General features: G+C 42.9%; 2 protein-coding genes across 4 annotated transcripts; one reads left to right on the top strand and one right to left on the bottom strand.

Moving 5' to 3' along the window:
- Positions 1-4,305: 4,305 nt before the first annotated feature.
- Positions 4,306-17,636, bottom strand: LOC109925972 (E3 ubiquitin-protein ligase TRIM11-like). Its single transcript, XM_048604157.1, has 6 exons — positions 16,995-17,636; positions 15,522-15,617; positions 13,592-13,825; positions 10,901-10,923; positions 8,548-8,678; positions 4,306-6,478 (listed from the first exon to the last, which is right to left on the bottom strand). The coding sequence occupies exons 1-6, from the start codon at positions 17,547-17,549 to the stop codon at positions 5,940-5,942; spliced, it is 1,578 nt and encodes a 525-aa protein (XP_048460114.1). The 5' UTR covers positions 17,550-17,636; the 3' UTR covers positions 4,306-5,939.
- A 262-nt stretch (positions 17,637-17,898) lies between these two features.
- On the top strand, positions 17,899-22,500 carry LOC109922985 (BEN domain-containing protein 5-like). 3 transcript variants are annotated; one of them, XM_048604400.1, is made up of 8 exons: positions 17,899-17,963; positions 18,649-18,716; positions 18,844-19,086; positions 19,165-19,322; positions 19,479-19,836; positions 19,950-20,107; positions 21,148-21,373; positions 22,226-22,500. In XM_048604400.1, exons 3-8 carry the CDS (start codon positions 18,849-18,851, stop codon positions 22,375-22,377), a joined length of 1,290 nt encoding a protein of 429 aa, XP_048460357.1. In that variant the 5' UTR covers positions 17,899-17,963; positions 18,649-18,716; positions 18,844-18,848; the 3' UTR covers positions 22,378-22,500. The 3 variants fall into 3 exon arrangements, with proteins under 3 accessions (XP_048460357.1, XP_048460355.1, XP_048460356.1); XM_048604398.1 differs by having other exon boundaries at positions 19,476-19,836; XM_048604399.1 differs by lacking the exon at positions 17,899-17,963 and adding an exon at positions 17,982-18,192 and having other exon boundaries at positions 19,476-19,836.
- The last annotated feature ends 1,020 nt before the right edge of the window (positions 22,501-23,520 follow it).

Below are 23,520 nucleotides of genomic sequence, written 5' to 3'. Positions count from 1 at the left end.
TCATTTTTGTCTTCAATTTCCAAATTCTGAGTTCAAATTGGGTGTCTGCCAAGCTTCAGCTTATCTGTATGTTTTGAGAACTTCTTACAGCACATATTTTTTAAACTTTAAATCAAACCAATTTTAAATCTTTGATGTTTGCAAACACACTGTTTTACCTTGAATTTGAATGTGCTTTCTTTGTAACAATCATGGAATCTCTTTGTGAATGCTTTACAATTTTCACTGGGGCCTCTTTAATCTCACTGGGGGCAAGGGACCCAGTAAGTCCATTTGTAACCTCTTCTCGAACTGTGCTGGATGACCATGGTGTCCATCCTCGTCTCGCTACTTCGGAGAAGCAGAGCAGAGAGATGAGCATTTTCAACAATGCTCCTGTACCAGCTGCAATCTCCGACATTGTCCCAGGAAGGTTCAAAACCATCTGGCCTTTTTTCCCAAGATTGCAGTCATGACTATCTGCTGTCTGACTGACCCTTCCATGCAGTCTGGGCAAAGGTCCTGGAAAATGGTGGTAGGGTAACCAGTGCTATTTGCTGAAGGACTCCATTATCAACAAATGGACACAACCATCATATAAAGGGAGGACACCATTTCTCCCTGGGATTCCTGGAGGAGTCACAACAGACTCTGGCTTATTAGCCTAGAGTTTTGGGTCACCAAACAGGCAACAGCTGAGTCTCCTGTTTGATCCTCTTGGTCCCGATTGCTGCTTCTACTCTCTCCAGCCACTGTTCAACTGGGTCTGGACTCAGATGTACAGGAGGGGGAAGAGTCAGGGTGTAATACTGGCTCTCCTTGTCTGGTTGTCCCCCTTCCTGTTCACTACAGCAATCTCAGGTGTGTGACTCAGCAGATTTCAGTGGAAAGTGAATTTGGGTACACCTTCATTGCACAAGTCTCTTAGATGCTCCAGCCTTCTGACTGGATAAGGGGCTCTCAACAGCTGCTATGTGAGCATTTCTCCAACTCCTGCAAACATTATTGTGGACCTGTGTTAGCATCATGGATCAACACATCCCAGACCACTGTTTTACTGTGTGCACAACCAATGAGGAACTTGAAGACAGATAGGTCCCCCAGGCCTGATGGGATTTATCCAAGGATTCTATGGGAAGCGAGGGAAGCGATGATCTTTTCATCCTCACTGTGTATAGTGCCGGAAGATTGGAGAGAGGCAAACGTCATTCCCTTATTCAAAAAAGGGAATAGGGATAACCCCGGAAATTACAGGCCAGTTAGTCTTAAGTCAGTGGTGGGCAAATTATTGGAAAGGGCTCTGAGAGATAGGATTTATGATCACTTGGATAGGCACAGTTGATTCATGATAGTCAGCATGGATTTGTGAGGGGTAGATCATGCCTCACAAACCTTATTGAATTCTTTGAAGAGGTGACCAAACACTTGGATGAAGGTAGAGCAGTGGATGTGGTATACTTGGATTTAAGTAAGGTGTTTGATAAGGTTCCCCATGGTAGGCTCATGCAGAAAGTAAGGAGGCATGGGATAGGGGGGAAATGTGGCAGATTGGATTCAGAATTGGCTGACCCTTAGAAGACAAAGGGTGGTAATGGATCGAAAATATTCAACATGGTGCTCAGTTACGAGTGGTGTACCACAAAGATCTGTTCTGGGTCCTCTTCTATTTGTGATTTTTGTAAATGATTTGGATGAAGGAGTGGAAGGGTGGATTAGTAAGTGCATGGACGATACGAAGGTGGGTCGAGTTGTGGATAGTGCGGAGGGCTGTTCTAGGTTACAAAGGGACATTGATAGAATGCAGAGCTGGGCTGAGAAGTGGCAGATGGAGTTTAACCCTGAAAAGTGTGAGGTGATTCATTTTGGAAGGACAAATTTGAAAGCAGAATACAGGGTTAACGGAAAGATTCTTGGCAGTGTGGAGGAGCAGACGGATCTTGGGGTTCACGTCCACAGTTCCCTGAAAGCTGCCACCCAGGTGGATAGAGTTGTTAAGAAGGCGTATGGTGTGTTCGCTTTCATTAACAGAGGGATCGAGTTCAAGAGCCGTGAAGTTATGCTCCAGCTATACAAAAGCCTGGTTCGGCCACATCTGGAGTATTGTGTCCAGATCTGGTCACCTCATTACAGGCAAGATGTGGAAGCATTGGAAAAGGTGCAGAGGAGATTTACCAGGATGTTGCCTGGAATGGAGGGAAGGTCTTACGAGGAAAGGTTGAGAGAGCTCGGGCTTTTCTCTTTAGAACGACAAAGGATGAGAGGTGACTTGATAGAGCTGTACAAAATGATCAGAGGTATAGATAGAGTGGACAGCCAGAGACTTTTTCCTAGAGTGGAGGTAGCAATTACGAGGGGGCATAGTTTTAAAGTGAGTGGAGGTAGATATAAGGGAGACGTCAGAGGTAGGTTCTTTACTCAGAGAGTGGTAGGGGCGTGGAATGCATTGCTGGAGAGGGTAGTGGAGTCGGCCTCATTAGGAGCACTTAAGCGGCTATTAGACAGGCATATGGATGATAGTATAAGGTAGGGGTGGAGGTTAGATAGACCTTAGGTTTAGGGTGAAAGTTCGGCACAACATCGTGGGCCGAAGGGCCTGTACTGTGCTGAATGTTCTATGTTCTAATGCACTACAGACTGATGACTGGACCCCTTACATATTTCTGTTTCCCACCTTAACTGAGTGTCCAAGCTGTCATTTTGCCTGTGTAACTAGTTCACTAGCTGTGAATACTTTAATCAGAGGCAAGACACACAGGAAGGTGCCATAAGCTACGTTATTCCAGTCTTTTTAAAATCCTAACTTGACTGTGCTGAACTTCTCTAGAAAGTCTATCAACGATAGACTCTCAATTCCCATCACAATCCTCTACTACTCTTAATACAGCTTTTGCTCCAGCTGCCTGGATATTGTCATCAAATTCTCTATCAACTGCCGTCTTAATATGCAAAATACATTGTACATTCCTGGTTTACCCAAGAATTACTCAACATAAATTTAATTACAATCTAAGCTGGTGACTTCCCAGCTTCACATCCTTAAAAACCAATTAAACCTCAGCTGCTGTGATTTTCTTCTTGTATTCGCTATTTCAGACACTCCTGTTGATTTTGGGAATCAATGATCAGGAATATAGGCATTTAACCATTCGTAAGCAATTTGGAGATAGTTTATTAAATCTGTCAAACAGCAGTTTCGATGCAACGCATGACTCAGTTAGGCAAAGGAAGAAAATGTATGACCCGTGACAGATGAGGATACTTTATCCAAGGCTGTTCAATAGAATGGAGGAGGAGAGACAGCAATTTTAGGGTGAACTGCCTGTCCTGCAGCCTTTGGTGGTAACAGTCTTTATTCTTCCCTCGGACTGATGTAGGGGAACGTCAGATAGCTCATTCCCCTCGATCCTCTCTCTCCCCACCTAGCCCCATTGATGTACCTTATTGGGGGGGGGCAGGTGCCTGTGCTGTGTCAATCTGTGTGAATCCTTCCTGTAATGACTCTCTGCACATTACACGTGATGTCAGGATACCCGTTCTCCCTTTTAGTTCATTCATTTACACAATGTGGGCATTGCTGGTTAGGCCTGAATTTATTGCCCATCTCTAAATAGTCAACTACTCTTCTGTAGGTCTGAAGTCACATATAGGCTAGGAAGGCACGTTTACTTCACTAAAGGACATTAGCTCACCTCTACCTGAGGCTTACGAGTCTAAGAACAAAAACTTATTTTCCCAAACAATATTTAATAACGGAATTTTTACAATACCAGATAAATCACTGATGCATGCTCAATGAGGCACTGTGACCTCAGTGCTTTTTGTGATTATTACCTTTACTTTTATTTTCCTATGTTAATGGTCTGTTTAGAAATACTAGAGGAATTCAGTTTTAAAGAGGGGCCCCGATTTCCAACAAGATAGAAAATGATACGCAGAAGGGACTAGAAGGATACATCTTGCTGAAGACTTAAAATGGCAAATGGTTTGTGTTAGAGTGTCATTATAAATCCTTCAGCTCTGCCATCCTGCTCAGTGCATGCAAGCAGTGTTTAAAGTGAGGTTTATTGTACGTCAATAGCGTTCAAAACCTCACTTCTTTGTCCATCTTAATCTCACTTCGTTGACAGCCAATACACACTCACGGAAATAAGACTGAAGTCAATCCGCTGGTAAGGTAACACTTTGACTACACAATGACGTGGTCATGTTTCTGGTTATAAAATCAGCACAGAGCCATTAGAGAACTGGAAGATCCCCAGCCCCCCAAAATATTAGCAATCATCCCGTGATAATTTTGCACTGGAGATCAGAGCAATGCAGTATAAATGGTTGGCTAAAACAAAAATTTATTTTTAAAAAATTGCAATCATATAGAAACAAAAGTATACAGCATGTAGACAACAGTGTTACAGATATCAGACACATTCAAATCTCTTATTCACAATGAATTTCTTACACACACTGATGAAGAGCAGGACTTTTTTTCACTTCTTGGTATGTGGGTCCACATTCTGTGCTGATCACACGAGAGTTCAGGCTGTTCACTTATATATCACTCGACTAGTAAATGTATAACCCTTTATGGCAACATCCTTTCATATCACATGCATATTAATCATCTTCTTTTTGAGATGAATGACTGTTGTTGGGTTTGAATGTGAGAATGAATTTGTCTTAAAGTTCAGTTGTGAGATACTGGACAGTAATCAGAATTATTCCTGTGTGTGATTAGAATCTAATGAGGATGCTTATTGTTTATTACCTTGGAACCTATAGTTTGAGTCATAGAAACCTACTTGATTTATGCATTCGCAAGTTTTATGTATGTGGAACATTGCTTAAAAGAGACAAAGATGTGCTGCTACAAATTTTCGTCTTGTAATCATCAGGACAGACTGAAGAATGCCACAGTTTTCCACTAAGAGTGCTATGCTCAGCTCTACTTAGCATACACAATTCAGCAAGACTATGTATCGATTTTAATGTTAGCAGAATTCCAAATAAATGAGCCACAGGTTGGTGGTTGGTTGATTTAAATCAAACAGCATGTTCCTCTGGCTGTTCATAATAGGCAGAAACAGATCGTACTCGACTGGCCTACATTTACAAAGCTTAAAACAAAACATTTTAGAACAGACTCTGTGATTGGCCCGCAGGTGCTGAACAATCCCAAATGCGCTAACAGCTACACTAACAACCAATGGTGATCGTCAGTCGAGCTCATATTGTGGCGTGCTAGAAGTGATAAATATTCACATACAGCGCCTGTTCTCTACAAACACATTGTTCAAGCCTTGCGCCTTCTACCAAATTATCTGGGGGCATGAGGAGCCAATGTTTCCTATTGCTTTCTCATGTCAATGCCTCAACAAACCATTTCTCTCACAATATGAATTGCGGCAATCATTTGAAATTTGGCTTTCATCCATGTGCTGATGAGACAGTTCTGTAAAATGTTTCATATTTAATCTCTAAAAGGACTTGGGTACGAGCCCACTCTGATCAGTCACTCTATGACAAATAGGCAAGCTGCAGCTTTTTGCAACTAATCCTTATTTCCAGACCACATTTTGTCTTTCTCTCCTACAGTAGTCTTATTTTCACCAATCCATCCACTTTAAATTTAGAAACATTGACCAACATATGAATTACATATGAAGATATTAAATAAATACATGTGTCTTGATTTGAAGAAAGGCTTTGTTTCTGGCAGACATGGATTATGCCTGAGTGGCCTCTTTGGAAGGACTGAAGTTATTTAAATTGTGCGCAAACCACTAGAACCAAAGCAGATTTCAATTTGCCTGAGCTGAAGAATCAATTGCATCACCAACAGGAACAGCGCAAGGAAAACCAACTTTTTGTAATACCATAGGTTCAGATCTTTGTGATGAAGGCAGTTTTGACTCACTGAAACTGAAGAAGGTGGTGGAATGCAGTGTATATCAGAGTTTTAACAATCACTTCAGAACAGATAGGGACAGGGTCACTCCAATTCGAACCCGCACAGCTGGGTAGAGAGGCTCAGTGAATCTTCCATGGAAGGTGTGCAACAAGGTGAGTTCACTCCCCCACACACTGTAGAAGGAGATGACCCCACCGTCAAAATCGATAAACACTCCAACTGTGGAGGGTTTCTCTGCCTTCACAGCAATTCTCCTCCCATTGTGTAGGCCTGATAGGGCATCCGGCCCAGAGTGGATGCACCAGGATTTGTCATTAAACCCCAGCAAACAGTCATTGCCCTCTCCTTTCCTGCTGATACTCTTGTAGCACACTCCAATGCTCCAGGCCCCATCACCTTCCTTCACCTGGATCTCCCAGTAAGACTGGCCACAACTCACACCCTTAACACCAAGGATCTGGGGCCATCGGTCAAAGATCTGTGCACTTTTGGGAAACACCTGGATATAATTCGATGCCGACACAGTTCTGTTGTTGTCCGTCAGAATGAGATATGGATTTGCTGTGTCTGGATCGAGAGTTGGAGTCTGGCCATCTGTCAGTGAAAGAAGATGGTAAGGTAAATGGCTTGCTCACTTCCTGCAGAATCTCTGCCCTTTTATGCATTTCACTGTCTTCAAGTACCCTGTTTCCAAATGTGTAAACAAGTCAGCCTTGGTTTATTGGTGGCACACTCACCTTGACAGTCAGGTCAGGAGTTTAAGTCCCACCCCTTGAGACTTAAGCACAAATTCCAGACTGACACACTGTGCAGTACTGATGGAGTGTTCGGTACCAACACAGTTGGAAGCATCCCAACATTCCCAAAAGACCAACAGTCAGATATGAACGTATGAATTAGAAGCAGTAGGCCATTGAGCCTGTTCCATAAGAACACAGCTAATCTCAATGCGACGTCAAGTACATTTTTCTGTCTACTCTCCCATAACCCTCGACTTTGTTGGTAGACAAAAATCTGTCTACCTCTGCCTTAAAAAAATTCAATGATCCTGGCTTCATAACTCTCTGGGGAAGAACTCTCCAATGACTCACATTCCACAGAGAAAAAATTCTTTGCATCTTCATTTTAAACAGGAAGCCTCTTATTTTAAACTTCTTTAAAGATGTTTTTAATTTTATTTTTAAATGAATCTGGGACCAGAACCCAGGAGAGGCCAAGTGGTCTATTGTATTTTATTTCCATTTTGTATCCCATGTGGGACCAAGAGCAGGGGATTTGCACTAGCCACACAAGGAATCTTTCAACTTTTCTCCTTTGCAACCATCCTCAGCTGATCACTGGGGGACTATTTTTTCAGGGTTGCAGTAATGAAACCATACAGTCCATTCTCATCTGCCTGACCACTGACTTGGGTTAGTGGTTGGAGTTCTCTTTCTACGATGAAGATGTTATAAAGAACATTATATAATTACACATGATAAAAGACCAGCATTAGTTTGATTCCCGTGAAACATTTCCAGAGAAACATTTCCAGAATCTTCCAATGTGCTATTAGAATCAGTGTTATACAGCACAGAAACAGACCCTTCAGTCCAGCTCGTCCATGTTGACCAGGCATCTCAATCTGACCTAGTCCTATTTGCAGAATTTGGCCCATATCCCTCTAAACCCTTTATGTTCATGTACCAATCCAGGTACCTTTTAAATATTGTTATTGTACCCGCCTCCACCACCTCCTCTGGTAGGTCATTCCATACATGCACCACCCTGTGTGGAAAACTCTGCCCCTCAGGTCCCTTTTAAATCTTTTTGCTCTCACCTTAAACCTATGCCCTCTAGCTTTGGACTCCCCTACCCTAGGAAAAAGACTTTGGCTTTCACCATATCCATGCCCCTCATGTTTCTATAAACCTCTATAACATCACTTCTGTATTTATATACACCAAATCTGTTATCTACAGCACTTCTATATCACTAGGAACATGCCAAATGATATGTACACCACCAGGGCATTATAACCATTTCACACGAATTAGTTTCAAAATAAACCCACCCCCAAGTTTGTCCATGGTCAATTAATAAACTGAAGTTTTCATGTGCAAAAAAAGCAACAACAGAGAAAGGCTACAATTTTGAAGAAAGACAGGTGATCTCATTGAAATGTACAAAATATTTAAAGCGATACACAGTGTAGACACACGTAAGGTGTTTCCCCTGGTTAACGGGTCTGGAATCAAGGTCACAATTTAAAATTACAGCGGATGTCATTTAGGACTGAGAGGAGGAGAAATTTCTTTCCACCGAGGATGGTGAATCTTTGGAATTCTCTATCCTACAGAACGGTGGAAACGCAGTGTTTGAGTGTTTAAAGCAGTAGTTGGGAAATATCCGATTATCAATGGGTTATGGGAACAGTATGGGTAGAAGGTACTGAAGAGTTTGATCAGTATTAAGTGGGAGAGCAGGCTCAGTGGGTTAAATGGCCGATTCCTGTTTCTACTATCCAAAGACTTCTGACACAGAGCCACTTGGTGGTTGCAACTATATTGTGGCAGCTGAAATGAAGCAGCACAAATGAACGGGAACTGTCGACAGAGAAATGAACAGAAGCATATAAAACAGGAGGCACGACTTTTAAAAGTGGATTTCTGTTGCGTACTTACAGAGTTTGACCATCATCTGTCTGCTGCTCTGCTCCTCACCTCCCTCAACTGTACTTTTCATTTGGTCTTTCACTTGTGCGCTACTCAAAGAATAAGGCATTGACCTAGGTGGCAGCGAGACATCCTTCAAGCTGGAAACATGTACAGTAATGGTAAGGTCATGTGTAGATTAAATGAGAATAAGACATGTGAAATAATACATTGCTGCTTAAATGCTTACTAAAATATCACAAAATGCAAAGCTTCCATGAAGGTACAACAGGGCCACAACCAAATCAAGTTAAAAACGCCCTTCTAAGGTTCAATTCTAAGAAAGGTTGCCCATTCTGACAGAGTCACGTACTTGGGTTCACAAAGCTGTCTATTTTGGTGGTAGTAGGGCCAGCTTCGTCAGGTTTAACATGAGAATCATATCTTAACTGATTTATTCAACACATGAACCCTGAGAAACACACAGTCTGATCATGGTTATTCAATTATTCACCAAACTTGAATATAATGCTATACCACTTACAGACCCCTTTGTCACAGTGAAATGTCTCACCATTTCACACGACTATCCATTTAGAGCAGAATCATGCTCTGGAGGCAAATGTAGCAGCTACTTTATACCAACACAGTGTCAAAAATAGCACTCTGGTAAGTACGTGTCTTAATTTGTAATTGTGCATGAAGGACTAAGATTGGTCAGGACACACCAGGAGAATGCCCTACTCTTCTTCAATTAGCACTGTAGGATGTTTCTATTCCCAGGAACATGGTGGCAAGAAAGTAGAGTTTGTAGCCTTCCCAGATTTGTACTAGGTGACTCAAAATGAAAAAATGTGTTGCTGTGACCTATTTTGAATTCAGAATGGCAGGCTTGGATAACATTTACGCTGTATGCTGTCTTGTATTCCTTTACATCCATAAAACCATACAGGGGCTGTATACATCGGTCTGTGCGAAATGGGAGATGTGGCTGCCCTGTTGCAGTGATTATTTGTGGCATTGCTTCACTCAGAATAGTTGAAATCAGTGTCATTACATACTCTGCAACTCACAAATACTTATAATTCACTCAAAAACAAAGGGAGGAAACCAACAGCGAGCCTTTACCACTTTTTCTGTTGGGATATTCAGTGATATCCTCAAAGGCAAATGTCTCGGACATACTCCTGCCACCTGTAGGTAATAGGCACACCACACTATACTCCCTGGTTTCCCTGTAACTTTTATACTCCTCCAACAGGGAAAAGATCTGTCTCTGTTCATCTTTCTCCAGCCTCAACTTATAAAAACCAATAACAAAAATTCCCTGCAAAACCCTGGTAAATCTTTTCTGAACTCTCTTCAGCTTAATAATATCCTTCCTCTAACAGGGCGACCAGAACTGCACACAGTCCTCCAGAAGAGGCCTCACCAACACCCTGTACAACCTCAACTCCTATATTCAAAGGTCTGAGCAATGAAGGTAAAGGTGTTAAATGCCTTCTTAACCATCCTGTCTGCATTTGACACAAACTTCAAAGAATTATGTCGCTGAATCTCTGGGTACCTCTGTATACGTCCTGCCCTTCCACCTGTCATTTGTCCCATTCGCTGCACGGATGTTTAATACAAACATCTGACAATGTTATGATTAACTGTAGTGACCGTGGGAGTCACTCGTATCAAGCAGACCCAGATTGGCCAAACTGGGTCTGTTTATCTGTACTTGCTCAGACAGTTGAGCATAAATCTGAACAAAAGAGAGTCATATTTCAACAAGCCACGCAGCACTGCGACTGGCTGCGTTCATGCAATCATTAAACTGACAAATGCAAAATAGTATAAAATGAAAACAAATAAACAGCAGATGCTGAAATAAACTGCTGAAAATACTCAGATAACAAGGTGTAGAGCTGGATGAACACAGCAGGCCAAGCAGCATCAGAGGAGCAGGAAGGCTGACGTTTCGTGCCGAGACCCTCTTTCTGAAGAAGGGTCTAGGCCCAAAACGTCAGCCTTCCTGCTCCTCTGATGCTGCTTGGCCTGCTGTGTTCATCCAGCTCTACACCTTGTTATCTCAGATTCTCCAGCATCTGCAGTTCCTACTATCTCTGCTGAAAATACTCGTGTGTTTAGCAGCATCTGTGAACAGAGATGCTGGTCAAAGGCGAGCCAAATACAATTTCCCTTCAGAACAGAAGGCAGAGTGTAGTGGGTTTTATGCCACTGGGGTGGAGTGGATGAGAGGTACAAAGGGAAGGTCAGGGATCAGAGAGAGGACAGGAGATTTTAAATTGCAAATAATAAATTAGTAAAGTGTAAAACAGCTTGTCTGGCGATGCCTTTTGGTTTTACTGAATGACATGCACAGGTTTTTACTTACCGGGCAGTGATGGAGTTAAATTCCTGAAACAAAATAGAAAACACAGTGTAATACAGAACATTAACAGCCTCAATCTTACTGGAAGGCTGGCAGTCAGGGTTACAAACACAAATGGAGCCAACAAAACCACGTATTTACCTTTAGTGGTTTGGCAGCACAGAACTTGAGTAATGATGAAAAAAGCGCTTTCAAAGTTTTTTGTCTTGCACTCATCAGAAATTCACATTTTAAGGTCAAAATCAACATTTATGTTGTATGAGAGGTGAATGCTCATTGGTTGGCAAGTGGTAAAACCCACAGTTATAGAAACTGACCCTCTGTACACCAATCAGCACTCTCCTCTCATACAGTGTAAGTGCTGATGCTCAACTGGTATGCTTGTGAATTTGTTCTGATGAGCACATGATGAAAAGCTTCGACAAATGTGTCTTTGTTCAGCAATATATTTACCTTTATTGGATGTTAAACACACAGAATGCCCCAGTGTTTCACAGATGTGCACGTCGAGCCCCAGTAACAGGGATTGGACGAGGGTGACAGACAACTTAGTCCAGAAGGTACTTAAAGCAAGTCGAGGCTTTTGAAGGGCAATGGGGTTCAGCCCATATGAGCTCAAAAACTGAAAGCATTGCTGCTACAGGAGTGGGAGACATGAAACAACCCAACTGCACTTGTCCCAGAGAGAAAACAGCCAAAGGAACACTGTGTGGGGTGATGGGCAAAGAGGAGACAGAAGAGTGAGTGTGATTTTGCGTGTGTGTGTGTGTGTGTGTGTGTGTGTGTGTGTGTGTGTGTGTGTGTGTGTGTGTGTGTGTGTGTGTGTGAGTGAGTGAGTGAGTGAGTGAGAGAGAGAAAAAAAGAGTGAGTGAGTGCGTGTGCGCGTGCATGCGCATGTGGGTAGACAGAAAGAGAAAGGGTAAAGGAAACAGAAAGAAAAAAAGGGAAAAGAGAAAAAAAGAAAAACAGAGACAGACTGGGGTTTGGAACAATTGGAGCCTGACGTGTACAGTACCGGCACAGTCTGCTACAACGATAACAAAGCCACAGATAAGAAGTTCAGCAGCAGCTGCCTGAGGCGGAAGTACGTACATGGTGAGGGATATGTGGTGCCTGAAACAAAACCAATGATGTTCAGTTTGCAAATGGTCAATTAAACCACTTACACAGGCCACGGAAAGGGAATGGATCCACTTTAAAGGAATTCTTTTTCGTGGGGACAGATGGTAGTTTTCAATTTTCCCAATATTGACCTGGGAGAAACGTTGACTGGCCATACCAAGTCCGATGGCCAGAACCTGTCAAGGAAGGTTGCAGAGAGGACAGTCGCTGGCCTGGCACATGGAAGCTGAACCCATATAAAGAGAAAAGCAAACCCTTTCTACACCCATCCAAACCTCTAGCTTCCCATCCAGCTCAGAAAGTTACCAAACAATAACAAGACAGAGAACATATGGAAACACCATCGCAAGAAGTACAAATTACACTAATTACACAAACATGAAACAGAACTACTCCTGCTCCTAAATTCTTTGTACTTGTTTGGCAAGTCATGAAACTCACAGTTTCTCTGGTTGTGGTCTGAACTCCAATTTCCTGTCTGAACTCTACAACCCTCAGCTCCCTTTCTCATCATAAAGCTATCCAACTCAGCTTTGAATAACTTTGCAAGGCCCAACCTCAACTACCTTCCGGGGAAGAGAATTTCAGACTCCAATAATCCTTAAACCCTCATCTGTCTTAAAGGAGAGAGTTCCTATTCTTAAACCCTGTTCCCTAATTTTAGTCTGCTCCACAGAAAACATTCACCAGGTAACCACCCACTTCGGTCCAGGATATTTTGTGTTTCAATAAGAACGTCTCTCGGTCTTCTAAACTCCACTGGGTAGAAACCCAACTTGCTCAACTTTTCCTCACAAGACAGTCTCCTCATCCTAGGAATGAGTCCTGTCATTTCTTTGTGAACTGCTTCAAAAACATTAATATCATTTATTTTCAAATAAGGAGATCAAAACTATACAGTACTCCAAATATGGTGTCACCAAGGCCCTGAAGAGCTGCAATAAAACTTTCCTATTTTTATATAACATTCCCCCTGCAACAAATGATGGCATGTGCCATCTAGAGGGAGCTGCTGAATGGGTTTATCCCACAAGAGTCTGAATTATTTCTGAACAGCACAGATAGCTCACCAGTTTTAGCCAGGCAGCAATATGTTCATCAGCCCAACTATCTGCTCTTCAGGGAGAGAACGAATAGACCAGAACTCCCATTCTCAGTCACAAATGTCCCTTTCTCAGAAAACAAAATGTTTCAAAATTGGGCTGGGAGCATGGAGCTCAACTGCAAACCACTCAAGAATGGAACACACTATTCATACCAATGGCGCAACCTCCTACCCAAATCTAGTTTAATGTCCTTCAGTGACTCTCCTAGATGACTGGCTGCAATGCCCCTACTGGACCAACAGTCCATGAATCATTGTCATCAGGAGGAGAAAAGCTGGGGAAAATGGAAGATTTATAAAGCAATCTATTGTAAAGGTAGATACGTAGATGATCACTGTGGCAAACTATTAAGCATAAGTAACATAAACAAAGGGGGACGACTAGTGGGCAATATTATTGATCATTTAGCATATTGAACTGGTTTATAGATTACTGTGAGTAAAAGCTACATTAACATATTCATCACCTGTATAAATAGGATGTCATCGTATTTTTCTGACAGGTTGTTCAGATCTGTTAGAGACTTCTCAAATTCTTCTGCTGCATTCTGGATGTTGAGGATCCTTGCATCGATCTCTGCTGTTACTTGGATCTTCTCTCTGTCCAGCTCTTCAAAAGCTTTCCTCTCATCATCATCAATCTGCCGCCTGAGAGCCTCGTACCTCTCCTCAGCATTTATTTCCTTCTCCTTTATTGCTGCCTTTGGTGGCAAGATTTGAGTAAGTACATAATACAGGGGCTTTACACAAGACAGATCTTGCACATTCATTCTTCATCATCAGTGATGTCAGCTGTACCTCAGGGGCTGGTAATCTCTCCTACAGGGAGGAAGGTTCGGAGTTCAAGCCCCTCTCCTGAAACTCCAGCTCTAGATTAACCCTCCAGTAGAGTTCTGAGAGAGATGCGACATTACACTTTTTTTTTGGTTGAAGCATTAAACCAAGATCCTGTTCATCTCTCCAGTGGACAGAAAATATCTATTCGAGAAAGAGTTGGCAGTGTCCTGGTCAATGATTGCCCCTTCACCAACATCCCAAGCTGATGAGTCGCTCATTATCTTGTCACTGTGGAAACTCATAGCACCCAAATTCCCTACAGCCAATCACTCTAATAATGTCAAGTGTCCAGAGATAATGCAAATCTTTCTTTTCTCATATAGTATCCCAATAGTAAGCCCATGCCGTTAAACAGAGGGAAGGAAATTGCAACAAATGAACAATTCCATCCCATTTTTTTCACATTGAAAATACAACTTTTTAAACCTCAGATCAAAACAGCGTATATCTGTTGCATTTGAATTCTGAATGAACATTAAACAGGAGGAATAGGCCTGGGATGGAAAATTAAGGAAAAGCAAAAAATTAGGGGACCACTGATATTAATGAACTTTCTGCCACCACCCAGGCCCTATCTAATCACTGTTTGTTTCAATCACTCCATCCAACACACAATGTGCACGGAGGGAGGTTTTGGCCTAAGAAATTTCCCTTGGTTAAATGAGTGGTGTTAACACATCAACAAAGACTGCAAATTAACCAGGGAGAGCAGTATAGCACAGGGTCATCCCATTGTCCTCTATCATCTCTTCAATCTATTTGAGCACAGGTCAAGAACTGAAGCTCAGCTGATTTATATAAAAAAAGGTCAGTCAAACCTTCAAGCTATTCTGCCATTCAATGAGGTTGTAGCTGATCACTCATTTCAGTGTCATTTTCCTGCACTTCCTGTATCCCTTGATGTTGTTAAAATGTAGAAATCTATCTTACTCAACAAGTAAGCCTCCACAATCCTCTGGGCAGATTCTTCTGATATTTAGACAGAACCTGTTCAAATTCCCCACTCCCATTGTTGGTCTAAACTCATCATTGACCAGGATAAACCCACGTTGATTCAGAGCCAATGCATATCATATTAATGCATTATGGATCAAATAAGGCTAGACAAACAAGAGGGAAGAAAGATTTTGCATTTCAGCAACATCAGTCTACATCAAAGCTCTTTACAGCCAATGAGGTACCTTTAAAGTATAATCACTATTGTAATGCAGGAAAGGCAATAGATAAACTGTCCATAGTAAAATCCAACAAACGTTTGTTAATGACCATATAATGTGTTTTTAGGACCTGATCAAGGGGCAAATATGGATCAGGACAACAGGAAAATCCATCCAATCTTCTGCAAAATAGTGCCATAGAATCTTAGATGGAGCCTTAGTTTCTGAAAGGGACCACATTGGACTAGAGTTTCAGCCTGGATTAGGTGCTCAAGCCGTTGAAGTGGCACCTGAAGGCAGGTGTCAGGCTTAAAGGTGTGAATGCTATCCCGTAATAACAGCTGGCATCATCTGAGGTTAAGCTTTTGAAAATTTAAATTCATCGACTGGCTGATTTACTCACCAAAGCATTTTGCTTCTCTTTCTTAACATCTTCGAGAGCAGCTTGTGAAATTTTAACTTTGTTCCTGAGTTCCTCCTGTTGATCTCCCAAATTATTCTAACAGGGAGCAACAAAGATAAAATCATTCCAAGTTGTTACATCATTTATAAAATTTATAAATAATAGTGTACATGATGAATGAAAAATCAATGGACTCAGGCTTTAGTATAAATGCAGTTAACTTTTCATTTTTATTGTGTAAATTAGAGATCTGCATTTTTCATGTATTGTAATAAGTTAAGTACTGAAATGTTCATAATTTTACAATTTTTTTATTTTGCCTTCAATTCAATGATTGTATGTCACAATGGAGTTGCAGTTACTTGTTTTATTTGTACTATCCCAATTTAGTACCAGCTATCATGGTGATTATTAATTAACCAAATATTCATGGATCTAACTGAAAGATCTGCACAACCATCCAAGTTTTGCTATACAAATAAAACTCCTCATACATGACACTGGTACTTGGGGACACAGTTTAAAACTGGGGTTTCCCATTTAAGACAGAGATTAGGATAGCAGAGCTGTTCGCCTGTGAAATTCTCTTCCTTGTGCTGCTGTGGAGGCAGGGTTATTGAACTTTTGTAAAGGTGGAGATTTCTGACAATGGAACCAAAGCAAAGAAGGAACAGGGAAGAAAATGGATATGAGGTCACCACAAATCAGTACAAGGGTAGTGAAATCTTACTACAACCGTACGAGGTGCTGATGAGATCACGTTTAGAGTACTGAGAGCAGTTTTGGTCCCCTTATTTAAGGAAAGATATAATTTCATTGGAGGCAGTTCAGTGAAGGATTATTGCGGATGATACTTAGCATAGAGGGATTTTCTTACGAGCAAAGGTTGAACAGGTTGGGACTTTTCTCATTGAGCCAGAGGGTGAGAATCAAGAGGTGCCAGTTTATAACTGAAATGAGGAGCAATTTCTTCTCTCAGAGGGTTGAGTGTCTTTGGAACACCTTGCCACAGAGAGCTGTGGGGAGCAGGGTATATTTAAGGCTGAGATAGCTAGATTCTTGATCAGGAGGGGAATCAAAGGTTATGAGGAAAACACAGGAGAGTGGATGTGAGGAATATCAGATCAACCACGATTCTATTAAATGGCAGAACAGGCTTGAGGGGCCAAAAGGCCTACTCCTAGGTCAGTTCGCAATTACAATGTGCTGCAAATATGCAGGCCTTCTCAAGTTATAGAATGGAAACAGAAAAGGACTTATTTGTGAGATCACAGATATTTTAATAAACCTGTTCAGACACCTGCCCGGCACAGGTGCAGCTTGAACACCACCAAAGCACTGAAATGGCCCTTGTACCTGTGTTCATCTGCTAATTCTACTGTACTATATATTAGAGTCCACAGATGATCTGCAGTCAGTGAATCTTGACCAGTTCATAGACGCACACAGAGGCTCGGACATGAACATACACACCCTCAGCTCCTTCACTGCTTCACTGATACTGATTAAATCGTGGCCCTTGTGGCTTCCTATTAAAGCGCAGAGGCTGCAGACGCAGGCAGCATCGTCCTTGCAGTAGATCTCCAGCAGCTTCTGGTGTTGTGTGCACTTGGCCGTCGCCATGTCGGCGGTGGGCTCGGTCAGGGGGTGGCCCTTCAGCACCGCGTTCTCCTGGTGCAGCCGGAGGTGCAGGGAGCACATGGACACCTCACACCGGAGGCAGCTCTTGAGGGCCGAGCGCCTCTTCTTGGTGCAGTAGGTGCAGGGCACGACGCCGTGGCGGGGCTCCAGGGCCAGGTAACCGGCCACAATGTTGGCCAGCTGGAAGTTCTTCTCCAGGCGGGGCCTGTCCGCCCAGGCCGCCCGGCACTGCGGGCACGAGTAGGCCTCAGCCTCCCTCCACACCGCCTCCAGGCAACCCCGGCAGAAGCTGTGCTTACAGCTCAGAATCACCGGCTCGGTGTAAATCTCCAGGCAGACCTGGCAGGTCAGCTCCTCCTCCAGGGGATCCCGCACCGCCGCCGCCATGATGCAGCGCCGGAAGTGGAGCCGGTGGGCGGGGAGGAGGAAGCAGGTTGCACCCCTCCGCCCCTCTTGGTGCACCGCCCGTAGAATCCCTGGCGGCAAACCTGAACCTCCGCCTGCGTTCCGCTTGGCCATAAACAGTTTCTCACTCAATTCTCTGAAGATTGTTATTAGTACAATTAATACCTGTCACAGTACTATCCCATTCATCACATTATGTTAATTATTCCTTTTAATACAGACATGAAAGCACAGGCCATTTTTTTCTTGCAACCCAGACAATTTACGTTGCACTTTTGTTTGCTGCCCAGACAATTTTTGTTCCCACCCAGAAGGAGAAACCAGTAAAACTTGTGAATGACACATACTGGTCTGACTCATCTTGTATACCCTCAAAATGGACGACCAGTAGCACCAGTACGTTTACTTCCACCTGTATTGTTTTTACTGGTTTATCCCTCTGGGCAGGTTTTTGCAGGCCAGACAATTTTTGTTTTAAATTTTGTTTTGTTCACTTGTTCCTTTTTATTTCTGATTTTGCTGCCTTCTAATGATCAACCCTTGTTAACAATTTGATGATAATGTTAACTTATTAATCACTTCACAGCAGGACTGAACAACAGAAAGATGGGACTTCTGCTAAAAGGTCAAAATGGAGAAATGAAAGGGGCCAAGGGAGGCCCGCAGTCACAGTAAACGCTGCAAACTCACTCGGTGTTTCAAAAAAAAAAGTGGTCACCATTAGAAAGATAAAGCAGTGGTTGTCAGACCTTTTTGTTTGAAGGCTCTATTTTCAAACAAATTAGTACACACACCCCCAAAAAGGGAAAAACAAAATTTTCTTTAAAAAAAGGTACTTGGAAATGAGCATACTGGCTGTTCCGTAGTTCCATTTTGAAGTACACAAAACCAGTATACGTCATTCATAAGTTTTACTGGTTTTTCCCTCCTGGTTGGGTGCCTCCCCCTCCATTTATAGTACAATACTCTTAAGTGGAAGTGCTGCATGGAAAGTGTGTTTTAGTAAAGGTTTTGAGAAACAGATATTTGTTTACTCATATCAGTATGTATAGATATTAGAGTGTGCTTGATTTTCATACAGAACCTGCCTGGTGTGAAGTTTGAAAATGGCATTCATAAGTCAATCGCAGTATTGAGGTCTACGCTCAGGTAAGACTTCTGAAGCCTACTGAGGAAATTAGAGGTAGCATTATAGCTGGGAGTTAAATCTTTTTACAAATTTAATTGAAAACAGTCTACATTGGACACAATTTTTGAATGTTTCCACCTCTGTTAGATACAATGGCGGCAGTTGCAAAATACGCATATGTCAGATTCCTTGACGACAACGGTGTATCCAGGATTGTGTCCATTCAGGAGGACATCAAAAAATTTAAGCTCCTGACCCACAATCCCAGCAGAGTGTATATGGTTCGATGGATCCAGGCAAGCATTGGCAAGTCAGAGGACTATGACTCTGGGGAATATACGCGGAGCCCCAATGATCCATACTGTAAAGCACAGATCATGTTGCTTGCAGGTAAGTGTGATCATCCATTGTAACAGTTGTGTTTGACAATGAAGCCATTGATTATAATTCTTGTGATCCCATCTCCAGAGTCCCCAGAAGAGATCAGGGCAGAAAGAGCTAAGCATGGGCTGCTGAAGTGTCCTACCTGGGATAGCAATGTGGAATCAGAGAGCGCTGATGATGGGCCTGGCCCAAGCAGAGACACACAGGGGAAGAGGGCATTGGAAGCCATCAGTGTAACTAGGGTAGGTGCTTGAGCCATTCATTTGGCTTTGTTGAGATATAGTTAACAATGCAGGACTGCGGAGACACATCTAATAAAGAATAGCACATGATGTCTGGAACTGTATCCCTCACCCATGCCAAAAAGGTAACCTCCAATTTCTCTTTGTCGGCAGAAGGATAAGAGAGCTCGGACAGAAAGTGCCTGGAGAAAACATCTGCAGAGGCTAATGGATGGTTTCAAGACCGAGATGCCCGACTGTGTTCTGGGGGGCGTAACAGATTCCCTCTCTGTCTCGGGAGCGTTTGTGAATGAAATGGCCCCTCCACCTAGGATGGTCGAACACGACTGGCAGGAAAGGAGACCAGGGCTCGTGCAGATGGAGGCTGAGAACAAAGTCCTCAGGCAGAAGGTGGAATCCATAAACAGTGACCTTCAGGAGGCCACAAGAATCATCCGTCGTCTACAGGAGAGAATGGACCAGCTGCAGGACCTTAACTGCCGACTCCAGGAGCAACTCCTAAGCCGCGCCCAGTGTAACTGATCTGTTTGCTGATTTTGCGCCGGTGTGATTTTCATGTTTCAGATCCAGGTATCGGGAAGGTGAGAATAAAGAGCTTATTTCTTTTTGTTTTGCTGTGTGTTGTAGCACGCCGACCTGCACTGTCCAGACGGGCCGTGGATCTGACGAGACCAGTACCTCCCAGATCAGTGCAGATGAGTACGGAGCCTTCACCCACATTCACTGGCTCACATGGCGAGACCAACGCCTCTGCAGACAATCTCTATACTCCCATTGATGGAATGGTAACTATAGAGTCATACAACACAGAAACAGACCCTTCAGCCCAACTCATCCTTGCCAAGTCTCACTTCCGTGTATTTGGCCCAAAATCCTGTATAACTTTCCTATCTATGTACCTGTCCAAATGTCTTTTAAATGTAATAACTCTCTACCACTACCTCTGGCAGCTCATTCTACATATGAACATAAGTTGCCCCTCAGGTCCATTTAAAATCTTTCCCCTCTCACCTTAAACTTATGCCTCCCCTATCCTATGGAAAAGACCTTGACTATTTACCTCATCTATGCCCCTCATGATTTGATAAACCTTTATAAGGTCACCCCTCAGCTTCCAACACTCCAGTGAAAAAAGTCCCAGCCTGTCCCAGCCTATCCAGCCTCTCTTATAACTCAAATCCTCCAGTCCCATTAACATTCTGGTAAATCTTTTCTGTACTCTTTCCAATTTAATAACATCCTTCCTACAGCAGGGCAACCAGAACTGTACACAGTACTCCAAAAGTGGCCTAATCAACGTCCTGTACAGCTGCAACATGACATCTCAACTCCTATACTCAATGCTCTGACCAATAAAGGCAAGCATGTCAAACACTTTCTTCACCATCCTATCTACTTGTGACTCCACTTTCAAGGAAGTGTGTACCTGAACCGCTAGGTCTCTCTGTTCGACAACACTCCCTAGGACCCTACCATTAACTGTGTAAGTTTTGCCCTTGTTTGTCTTAACAAAATGCAACGCCTTGCATTTATCTAAATTAAACTCCATCTGCCACTCCTTGGCCCAATGGCGCAGTTGATCCAGGTCCTGTTGTATTCTTAGATCATCATCTTCGCTGTCCACTGTATCACCAAATATTCTCACATTGCACCAAGTAATGCTGCATCTCTAGTATGGCAGTTGCGATGTTAAAAATTGGACTCTATCTGCAGTCTTCCAGCTGTAAAGCATCTCCTCTATGTGCACATAGCCTCTATATGTTCACAGTGCCTTAATCTGCATTATTTCCAGCAGAAAACTGAGATGTACGTTTTTTTGCCACAGGTACAACTTCAGGGTGGTCTGCAGATTACAGAGCGCCAATGGGAAAATGTTCTGCGATCGAAGACAAACTCGATGTTTGTCAAGACCCTGGCTGCTGCTGTATGGGGCTCAGACGTGCTCCGCAACAGGTCGATCCATGGCAGAGTGTGTGCCCGCTTCATCAATGCGGACACACCTCCTGTACCCAAACCTGCACTTTCTCCTGTTAAACTGAGTGCTGTTAAAGGTAAACTCTATTGCAAACTCTGATAGCATTTATGTGTTCCCTTACATGCCCTCAATACATCCCCTCAGGGTCTAAAACATCATGCCAGTTCTGAATGTACCATTCATATTGTTGTGCTTCATCTCCTACACAGACCACTGAGGACTCAGGTGTGCAGGTCAAATTTGTGTTTATTCAAACAAACTCAGAGAGAGTTCTGAGGAAGGGTCACTCAACCCGAAAAGTTAGCTCTGATTTCTCTCCACGGATGCTGCCGGACCTGCTGAGCTTTTCCAGCAATTTCTGTTTTTGAAACTCGGAGGGAGTGCCTTGGCCTGGCTGAACTGAACTCTGATCATTCTGTCCGGTTCTGTCTGATACACCCAGAAAACCAAAAACTTTCATACTCCAGTAAAAGCAAAATACTGCAGATGCTGGAAGTCTGAAGCAAACAGCGAATAGCTGGAGAAACGCAGTAGAGAGAGAAAAGGTTAATATTTTAAGTCCAGGATGACTCTTTTTCAGAATCTTTATACCCCTGCAATCATTGTTTACATTTCATTCTTGTACAATAAACAGAAATCTATGTTTTTTGACTTAATCTGTCTACAAGTATCTGTTTATATTCTCTAGTCTGCTCTCAAGGCTGATACAGATCTTAGTGCGTACAAGGTTCCCCTCCAGTCATTTCCGATGATGTGAACACTTTAAGGTGTTCAAGGTTCACGCTGCTAAAATGTGTCTTACTGTACTAGCTTGTAAGGTGTCATTATACTCCTGTTGTAACCACTTTCTATAAAATATTATTTAATCCACACTGCAGTATTATGACTTCATTAATTATATTTTCCCTCTGTTCTCCCCCACTTTCAGCTTGCTACGGCCACTACCTCAGATCTAAGGGGATGAATACTGAAGGGGTCTGCAAGGAGCAAGCCCGGGTCCATAGTTATATATCGGAGAAGATTATGGACCTTAACAGAACAAGAAAAAGCAGCCAAGCACAACAGTCAGTGTCACAGTGATGAGGAGGGAGGGATTCTGCATTTTTATAAATGTTTCTCCTTTTAAAAGTGTTGCCATTTTCATAGGGTGACGTACACTGTTATGATTTAGATTTCCAATAAAATAGGTTTCAGAATCTTCAATGAGTGCCTCAATTGATGTTGCCAATAAGATGCACCCTTACTCTCAGTGCCTTCACCACACAAGCACCAGAAACCCCTACCATCCCCAGTAGCCTTTCCATACGCACCTTTCATTTCAGTTCTTCACAACTGACCTGATAAATCCCATTTGGGCAGTGCCCCTATACTATACAGCACCAGACTCACTAATGCATATGGGTGCCATGACCAATAATGCTGAATCCATGACCATAATGACAGATGACCAGTATAACCGGCACCCTGACCAGTATTACTGGTGTCATTACCAGAGCCATGACCAGTATTACTATGAATTCTATAACAGAGCACATTATATCATAGCAGGATGATTTTACACTGGTGCTAGTACCTGGTTTTTCCTTCTGGGAGCCCAACGTTTTTGTTTCCCATGAAGAAGCTGCTGGGATTTGATGTGGTTCCTCTAAAACACACCACACTGAAAGCAGAACTTGATTTACCCAGTCTAGTGAAGCCATAGTGAAGCAGAGGGCAACCTGGCAGAGCAGCTGCTGGATGGTCAGTTTTTTCTGTTTAAGTGACAGTGCTACTTATGGTTTCAGTTAATATATTTGTCATATTATGCTGCCTTTAAACTAAAGCTCTCAGCAGCAGTGGCAAGCAGAGCTGGGAGTTCAGTGAATTAACACGATTTAAACTCTGCCCCCAAGGATCCCTGGTGATCCCCACCTCATCTGTCAGCAAAGGTCGCCCTGCTCAGTAAACATTTCCACATACAGACCCACCAGAAAGTACAGTTTGAGATCTGTTTGTTATAATGTAGGGTGTGGGAGAGGCCAACAAAAACAGAAAGGGGATGGAAAGGGGAAAACATGGCTAAGCGCAGCACATCTGAAATTAGGGCTGGAGCCACCAGCAAAACACTTTGGTATTGTTACTGGAAACAGCCACTGCTTGTGAAACACCTTACTTAACCTCAATCTAGTCTACTGTGTTCGTTGCTCACAATGTGGTCTCCTTCACACTGGGGAAATGAAGCAT

Source organism: Rhincodon typus, chromosome 13 (assembly GCF_021869965.1).
Source record: "Rhincodon typus isolate 14 chromosome 13, sRhiTyp1.1, whole genome shotgun sequence".
Lineage (NCBI taxonomy): Eukaryota > Metazoa > Chordata > Chondrichthyes > Orectolobiformes > Rhincodontidae > Rhincodon > Rhincodon typus.
The sequence above is the reverse complement of the archived record's forward strand: the minus strand, read 5'-3'. Positions and strand labels throughout refer to the sequence as shown.